Below are 8,725 nucleotides of genomic sequence, written 5' to 3' on the forward strand. Positions count from 1 at the left end.
GAGGGAGGGGTGGGCTACTTTCTTCACCATCAACAAGCAGTGCCCCCCCTGCTCTCACCAGGCTGGCTGGGGGCTGTGGGCAGCAGGTGCCCACCTGCAGGCTGTCAGCATGCAGCCCTAACCCCTGCTCTTCCCCTGTAGTCCTCTAGGATAGATGACCAGCGCTGTGCACCACCAGACTCCATCCCCCGTGGTCCCACGATGCCAGATGAGGATTTCTTCAGCCTCATCCAGCGGGTCCAGGCCAAACGCATGGATGAGCAGAGGGTAGATCTGGCCTCAGCACAAGAGGAGGCAGAAGAGGAGCAGCAAAGGCCTGGTTCCAGCTAAGAACTGGGGTTAAGTCTGAGGGGTTTGTTTTAGTTTCATTTGTTTGGGTTTTTTTTGTTTGTTTTTGTTTTGTTTTTCAAAAAGAACTTAAGTGTAGGTGGTTTCAAACCAGAGTGCTCCTGCACCACCAGACTTCTTCCAGGATCTGCACCTCAACTGCACTGCACTTGTTCACAGGAAGGGACTGTTTTGAAACAAGGGTTTTTTTAGGAGATGTGGCTTCTGTAACAATGGGCACAGCTCAAGGGAAGAAGACCTTGGCAGCCCCTCTGCTTGTCACCTAAAGCTCCAGGAACTCACACTGGCAGCTGAAGGAGGAGCAGGTACTGAAATGCAGTCTTGATCTTCTTTATTTCTAAAATACTTTTAATAGGGGAAGGGAAGAGCACCTTTTCCATTTTGCAGTCACATCTGCGTCATGAGACGACACAAGTTGTTCTGGATCCTTTCCTGGAACATCTTCATCAGTTTTGTTCTTTCTGCAGAAGGAAATGGGCCCAAATCAGAAGCTGCAAAGGACCTTTTAAAGCTCACCCCACCCCTGGCTGCAGCTACGGTCCCCCATGCTTTGAAGTTTGTTCTGGGGTTGCAATGAACCTCTGCAGTGAGAGCTGTATGCTGTCCCCTCTGCTTCCTCAGCTGCTCCTGTACAGATTTGTGCCAGAAGCTCCAAAGCAGGAGCTGGGGCTCTCCCACTTTTACCTTTAGTGGGATCTGGAGACCTCCAGAGAACAAGCATGGGACAAAGCCTGAAAGGTAAGTGCCAGCTATGCAGCCTGCATTGCAGCCACAAGACCAGAGCTGGTACTTTGGAAAGAAGGAAGAAAGTCTTCTGCCCATTTATTCAGCACAGAAATCAAACTTAGCTGAACTCGTTGTTTCTGGTGCAGCTGAGCCACAAGCCTCACATGGGACTGTCCAGTGTGCCTAAGGCAGAAACCTGCATCTGGCACTCACCTGCTTTGTAAGCCAGCAATGTTTTCTGGCCGTGGCTTGTCAGGAGAGCAAGCAGAACTACCCCCTGCAGCTGGCAGTGGAGGACAATAGCACTCCCCTCGTTTCTCCTGAAAGAAACCAGTGCTGTGCTGCTCTGTGCCCCAGCAGACCTGCTCTCAGCAAGGCAGCCCTTATTCTGCACACTGTCTCGTCTCACACTAGCAAGAAATGGAGCCTTGGTGACAGCTTCAGGTTGAGATTGTTACTGGGAAGTCAGTTTCACCCTGTATGCAAATGCAAGGGTCTACATTTACTTTCATCCCTTTTGGTAAAGTTGGAAATGCAAGCCCAGAGAAGAAGGGCAGCAGAGATGGAACTTCAGGAGGTGGAATGCTTGACCAGAGAGGCTATCCTGGACTTGAGAATGAGTTCTGCCAAAGCAGCTGTTTCCTATAGGGAACAAATCAGCACTTTCTAATCAAAATGCATTTGACAGAGACATTTCCTACCAGCAGTAAGATTTTCAGACCAGTGATGCTGCTCACCAGGCATTTAACCTGCCTATACTGACCATGGGAGGGGTGGCTGCATTTCAGCTGCTGCCAGGGAGCACTCACCTGCTGCCCAGAGTGCTGGGCTGAGCCTCTGCCTCCTTCCTGGGACAGGTCAGACAGCTGAGATCAGGCAGGAGAATGTGCACAGCCACGTATATACCTACCTAGCTTGTACCTGTAAAGAGGACAACATTGGAGATGAGGACAACTTGACCAGCTCCAGGCTTGGCCCTGTGCAGCTCTCAGCCAGGTGGTGAACTGGAATCTGACCATTAAGCTTTCAGAGGTGTTAATTATTTGCCATATACTTGAATGTATGAGCTTATTTATTTTTTACATGTGCATTTGCTAATGTCATTTTAATGGGGGATTTCCAACCCACAGGTACTTTTTTCTAAAAAAAAAAAAAAAAAATAATCTGCCAAATGAATTAATATATTAGAAACAAATGCAGCTCATGGGTAAGGGAGGATTGTGCTTAATAAATATTTGTGTCTAAGCTTCAGTGGCAAAAACTCATTTTCCTTATTTTTTGGCCACCTTTCCTGCTTTGCTGGCAGCAGAGCTGATGGTGGCTTTTGGGGATGGGAGAGGGGGTACAGGGTGTGTTCTTGGGGCAGCTGTTACCACATGTATGTGTTAAGAAAAGGGTGTACATGTGCACATCCCTATCCCTTTACCTTACCTGCACACAGCTCTGTCTGCCTTAACTCCCTTCAGCTGCTGTAGAGAAAGTTCCAAAGCCCTGAGCACTCCCTACCCCTGAACACACATCCAAAGCAGCCTGTGACTGTCAAGGCTTTGCTTCTCCCAGTGAGCTCAAGCCCTCCTATAGGTATAGGGATGAACCCTTCCTCTCAGGCTAGGTCCTTTGGTACCTGCCTCAAAAAACAGATCTTGTTTCCCTGGTGGCAGCTGGAAGAAAAGGGCAGGAATTTCTGCTCAATGCCCTACCATAAGCCCTTAGTGAAGATACTCAAAAAGCAGCAGGCAGCAGTGCAAGCTCATTCCAACACAGCAGGAGTGAGCAGGCCATTAGACTTTGCTAGAGAGGGAGCCAGAGAGCAGCAGATTTTGGATCCTGAGGCTTGTGAGAATAAAGCCAAGTCCCAGTTGGTCTTCCTATGCCTGGTTACCTTGTGTAGGCTACTGCCAGTCCCAGTCAAAGCTAAACAAAGAGCCACCAGCTTGCTCTCATCAGGCATTCTTAAGCTTCTCCCTACCCAGACACATGAAACTCTGTACTGCCAAAGGCTTTGTGTGTGACTTAAGGACGGAACTGTGCCCCCAGCTATGCGAAATTTTGAGATTTAGATTCTCAGGAATCTAAACAGGTGATGATTCCTGTAACTAAGTGATGAGAGCCTATCTCACCTGCTGTCTCACTGTCCTGAGCGGCTGTAGAAGGGACTACGTGTTCTCCTGTAAAAGAGAACAACACAGCATCCTCCAATAGCAGTCACAGCGTGCAGAGAACAAGAGCAGCTCGGTTTTGTGAAGGGAGCAGCTCACTGCTGGCACCCATAGGAGAAAGGAGGGATTGCTGGGGCTAACTTGGCCTTGGATTGCAAAGGGCAGCTGCTGCAGCAGCTGTGAAATACAGAGCAGGGTGCTGGCCCCAGTGCAGGGCTGTCATGGGGAGGAAATCTATAAAAAACATCAGAAACACAAAATACTGCTCCTTCCTACCTTGCTTTCTGAGTGTCCTGAGAGACACTTGAGAGCTTGTGCTGACTGTGTGCCTAGTGGGAGTTTGTGCATTGCAAACTCATCTGCCAAGTCACATCAGGTCTGAGTCTCAGCACTTACCTCAACCCTCTCCTGAGCCTCGTGCTGCTCCTGTCCCAGCCATGATCTCCAGCAGGCTGGAAGGGCACGCAGCCCACGGGGAGGGATCTGCTGGCTCTTAGCAGCCCAGCACTGTGAATTCCAGTCTGGAGCCAGACAGCTTCCAGAGGCTCTCCACAGCAATCTCCCCAGCTGCTGAAAGGCCAGGACACAGTGAGGGTTAACTCCTGCATGGTTTTGCAGCAACAAGCTCAATATCTGTAGCACTGAAGATCACAGCCCAGGGACATGCACAGAGGTATCGGCCACACACCTGCAGGGGCTGGGCAGGGGGCTCTCACCTTGCTCCACCTCTCTGCCCCCACTGCAGCAGGGCTGCATTACGTGAGACCCCATGGAAGCAGCACACTTCACAGCTCCCCAGCTCCCTTGCACACACACTCACTGCCTCTCCCCATAGGGCTCCCATTTCTATGCACTCTACCAAACGCTCCTGCACCACTGCTGGACTGACCATAAGAACACCAGCATCTGCTGCAGCCAACAGCTGCAACCCCTCAGTGTCCCCCAGCAGCTGGATGAACTCTGGAATTTGAATGTAATAAAGCAGGAGAGGCAGAAAGCCAGAGGCAAAGTATTTCCTATTTCACAGCAAAGCTCTTGCAGGATAGGATGGAAGAAAAGAATGCAGCTCTCATCAGCCGCAGTGAAATGCTTCAAGGAACACAGCAAAGGTTTATGGCAGCAGTGCATCCTGTGAATGCTGCTCTGTCTGCCTCAAAATCACTCCTCTGTGCCTCAGGCACCCATCAGTGCACCGTCACTCACCCTGCTCTGCTGCTCCAGGCTTGGGCACCACTGGTCCCCATCACACCGCAGCTCCAGCAGGCTTTTTCCCTTCTTCCAGAAAGATACACCTCCCCTTTTTCAGAAAGAAAAAAAAGAGATTAAAAAACCCCAAACTTCTTCAAAATAAAGCACGACATTCTTTTAAATGTAAGCCATTAGCAACAAACCCTCCTGTTTTGTTATCAAAACCCACCAGAGATGTTCAACCCTCTCCCCTTCCAGCTGAAGGTCCCAGAATGTCTTTAAAAGCACCAGCTTCCTTCCCTGTTGCACAGCACAGTCTGTATTTGGTTCTGAGGAGTCCCATGGGCTGCACCCTGCCTGCTGCAGCTGTTTCACAGCACTCTGAGCTTCCTGTGTCCTATTCCAGGACTCTGCCCTATAGAATCACCCTCTCTGTGCAGCCTGCTGCTTCGTGCCCAAGCTGCTGGCCTAAGCCTTCAGAGCTGCATCCAGCAGCAGGACCAGCAGTAAAGCAGCCTCTCCCCATCCTCAGAACTCACAGACAGGTGCCCATGGGTGACCAGCACCGAGCTCCAGAGACCAGAAATACTGCAAAGACATTTAGCTACAATTCCTACTGTGAGAGCAGAAGCTAGAACAGTCTGTGTGTAGCCAGGGGCACAGAAAGGTAAGGAAAACACTATTACAAAAGTTAGGTTATAAATGAACTGTTTCCAAGACAAAGCAGATCCTGTAACAGCAGCTCCATTCCACCCCATCAAAGCCATGTGAGCAACGGCAGCACAGCACTGTTTTCAGGTACAGCACCAGAACCACTTTTCCAGCAGAGCTAACAGGAGCCAGCAGCTCACAACAGGGTGAGCACACTGCAGCGTTCCACTCCTATTTCTTCATAAATACATGGATTGCTCCCTCTAATTGGCTCAGAGAGAACCGTGTTTCATGAGGATGTGAACACACACAAAACCCAGCTGATGGATGCCCTTCAAAGCTGTCTCCTCACCCTGAGCTTAGCTATCACCAGAGAAATGTGATTGTTTCCTTGTCACTCTGACCCATACTAATAATGCAACATATGTAGAACACTTCAGATGAATGAGCTACACTCGTTAATGCATGCAATGCACTCACTGACTACTTGAATGATGAATCCATGAGCAGCACGCTTGACTGAAAGAACTGGGTTTGTTCAGCTTTGGAAAGGGATTTTTATTGCTCTTTAATGGAAGAGTGATAATAGAGAAGGCTGTCTTCATAAATCCAGTTTTTAGAAAGAAGGTAATGTGCACAGGATGAAACATGGGAAATTTCTGTTAGGTACTGGGACTTATTTTATTCTTATATCATAGGATAGGTCAAATACCAGACCTAAAGAGGCTATGGGGCTTCCATCCTCAGAGAAACTCGAGCCAAGACCCTGAATGTCCTTACCAAATTGAACCTCCTTTAAGCATGGTGGTAGTGCTTCTCCAACCTCAATTACTCTCTGATACCGAGTTTAAAAACACAAGAAAGCAGATACTTTGTTGTACTAAGAAGTTAACAAATCTCAAACCCATAAAAATTATGCAAGCAAAAGGAGCCCAAAGAAACTGCAGTATGATCACCTTACTGCCTGATTCATCACTACCAGCACAGAGCACTCGGGTAAACACCTACATTTTTCATTTATGAAGTTATTATTTTCTCTTCTAGCTGATCTTAACATGCAGCAGTGGCATTAATAAGCACCTCAATGTCTGTCAAATAAGACACATTTCTAGGTGCTCCACTTATCTCCAACGTGCTTTACAAATGCTAATTGTTCCTTCACGCCCATCCTCCCCCTCACCAGTAAGGAAGTTGCATAACCCCAACCACAGGGCTGCTCACTGCATCACCACCCCACGAGGAATTTCCGAGCAGGGGCAGCCATAGGGCAGAGCAGAAGTGGTGTAAGCCCAAATAAAGACCTTCAACCCCACGATATGTGGGGCACAGAACCTTAACTCTGGAAGATATCACAGGAAAGAAAAAGGCAGCACTGAAGTGAGTGCAGTATGAGCAGTCCAATGCTCCTGCAGGCTCACTGGGCTTTGCAAACTCACCTGTGGTCAGGGCCATGTCCTCAGGTGGTCCCAATTGCCTCTTCTGCTCAGCTGCCATGTGATGCAGCTCCAGGAGCACTGCAATCAGCTGCTGCTGTGCAACACCTGGACAAGGCCAGAGGACACTGCTAGAACCTCCAGTTAGTGCTACACCTGCTTGAGCCAAAGCACACGGTCAGAAATTATTTGCTCCATTCTCACCTGAGAACAAAGCAAGCTTCCCAACACCTCTGAAGCACCTACAACTGCTTTAAGAACAGCAAAAGTGACAGGAAAAATGTCCAGAGCCCAACTCTGTCATTATTAGCTTGGGCAAAGGCAAAACTACACCAACCAAAAACACGACAGAAAGAGGAGACACATTTATTCTAAGCACAGTCCACTGAAATCAAGGAGGAAACATGAAAGTCTCTCTTGCCATCAGCAGAATGGCACCAATCCCACTTGTCACGTCCGTTCCTTGCCATCAGTCTCTGGGAGGGGGTCCCCACTTTCTCCCTCTGTAGGACGGCTCTGAGGGCCAGCATCTGCCACGTCTTCTGGAAGCAGCTCCAGGGCTTCCTCAGCAAGCACACGTCTCACCTTCTCCCCTTTGGCTGCCAGGATCTCCTCGATATTCCTTAACAGCAATGTGAGAGCCAACAGTGATGCTACAGCAAAGGCCAGAGGGAAGAGCCTGGTGCAGGGCTTTGCTTTCGGTCATTAACATCACACAGTGAGCTGACACACGAGTACCGACAAGAAATCCTTCTGTAAGCCGTCTGGGAAGCAGACAGAACTATCCAAACCTCCTAGGGCTGTTCTTACCCCTTAGGATCAATAATTCAGCAATTACTGCAAACCTCGTTTTTAAAGGGAGTGAGAAATCAACGGGGTTCAACAGCATGAGCGAGTTGACAGCATCTCTGAGATGCTCACAGGTGGGGGAACCCAGCAGCGACTGAACGGAGCCTGAGGGAGCACCGAGCAGCACACGCAGCGGTGCGCGCGATGCCCGCATCCCAGCCCGCTCCGCGGCGCGATGCCGTGAGGAGCCGCGTGGCACGCAGCCCCGCCCCGCCCCGCCCCGCCCGCACCTCTTGCCCTGCAGGTCGGAGAACCAGCCCAGGTTGTCGGCGATCACGTGATGGCTGTGGCATCCGGGACACGTGACGATGACGACGCCGCGGCTGTAGGCCAGGCGGGAAATGTTCTGCGCCGAGCGGCGCCGACAAACCTGCGAAGCGCAGAGCGGCGGCTCCCGTCAGCAGCGCGGCACCGATCCGCGGGGCCGCTCCCCCTCCCCCCCGCCGCCCCAACCCCGCACCTTGCAGGTGTACACCAGGCGGTAGTGCGATGCCTGCAGCCGCCCCACGCTGTCCGGCGGCGCGGTGCACGCATAGCGCGGTGCCGGACGGTGCCGTGGAGGCGCTGAGGCGCTGAGCGCGGCGCGAGCAGCCGCCCGCAAAAAGCGGCGCAACATGGCGGCCGCGCAGGCGCAGAAGGGGCGGCGCTGAGGCGGCGCGGTCGCTCCTACAGAGACCGCCTTCTGCGTCCGTACGTTAACGGCAGTGCTTTAAACACAGAATCACAGGGTCCTCAAGGATCATGAATCTCCACTCCTCACGCTTAATATTAGACCAGGCTGCCCAGTTCCCCATCCAAACTGGCCCTGAACACCTCCACGGATGGACGGGGCATCCACAGCCTCTTTGGGCAGCTGTTCCAGCACTCTCAGAGCAAAGAACTTCCCCAACATCCAACCTCAATCTGACCACCCTCAACTCAAAGCCGTTTCTCCTTGTCCTGCTGTTACCTACCTTACCAAAGAGCTCATTCCCCCCCCCCCCCCCCCGTTGTAGGCTCCCTTTAGCTACTGAAGGCTGCCATGAGGTCACCCCGCAGCCTTCTTTTCTCCAGGTTGAACAAGCCCAGCTCCTCAGCCTGGCTTCCTAGGTGAGGTGCTGCAGCTCCCTCATCATCTTTGTGGTCCTCCACACCTGGACTCTGTACACCCAAGAGCAGAGAGGGACAACCACCTCCCTGCTCCTGCTGCCACCCCTCTTCTGATGGAGCCCAGGACACCATTTGCCTTCTGAGCTACAAGCACACACTGCTGGCTCATGTTCAGCTTCTCATCCATCAGGACCAGCAGGTCCTTCTCCACAGGGCTGCTCTCAAGGACCGCTCCTTCAAGTCTCTATGGGTGCCTGGGATTCCTCCGGCCCAAGTGCAAAA

General features: G+C 51.3%; 2 protein-coding genes across 9 annotated transcripts in view; one reads left to right on the forward strand and one right to left on the reverse strand.

Moving 5' to 3' along the window:
• The window catches only part of GPSM1 (G protein signaling modulator 1), a 50,395-nt gene extending 48,070 nt beyond the window's left edge, over positions 1 to 2,325 (forward strand). For 4 of the 5 annotated variants that reach the window (XM_042878886.1, XM_042878887.1, XM_042878889.1 and 1 more), the window contains one exon: positions 142 to 2,325. In XM_042878886.1, the coding sequence (XP_042734820.1) occupies positions 142 to 330 (189 nt within the window). In that variant the 3' untranslated portion in view covers positions 331 to 2,325. The remainder of the gene's footprint in view (positions 1 to 141) is intronic. The other variant, XR_006180496.1, reaches the window with a different exon arrangement.
• On the reverse strand, positions 1,884 to 7,970 carry DNLZ (DNL-type zinc finger). Of its 4 annotated transcripts, none has more exons than XM_042878894.1 (7): positions 7,815 to 7,970; positions 7,585 to 7,724; positions 6,710 to 7,127; positions 6,509 to 6,613; positions 4,437 to 4,530; positions 3,630 to 3,803; positions 1,884 to 1,995 (listed from the first exon to the last, which is right to left on the reverse strand). In XM_042878894.1, exons 1-3 carry the CDS (start codon positions 7,968 to 7,970, stop codon positions 6,956 to 6,958), a joined length of 468 nt encoding a protein of 155 aa, XP_042734828.1. In that variant the 3' UTR covers positions 1,884 to 1,995; positions 3,630 to 3,803; positions 4,437 to 4,530; positions 6,509 to 6,613; positions 6,710 to 6,955. The 4 variants fall into 4 exon arrangements, with proteins under 4 accessions (XP_042734828.1, XP_042734826.1, XP_042734827.1 ...); XM_042878892.1 differs by adding an exon at positions 3,195 to 3,242 and having other exon boundaries at positions 6,509 to 7,127; XM_042878893.1 differs by having other exon boundaries at positions 3,630 to 3,800; positions 6,509 to 7,127.
• Between the last annotated feature and the right edge of the window lie 755 nt (positions 7,971 to 8,725).

Source organism: Lagopus leucura, unplaced genomic scaffold (assembly GCF_019238085.1).
Source record: "Lagopus leucura isolate 7727_CA_CO unplaced genomic scaffold, USGS_WTPT01 Super-Scaffold_100022, whole genome shotgun sequence".
Classification (NCBI taxonomy): domain Eukaryota; kingdom Metazoa; phylum Chordata; class Aves; order Galliformes; family Phasianidae; genus Lagopus; species Lagopus leucura.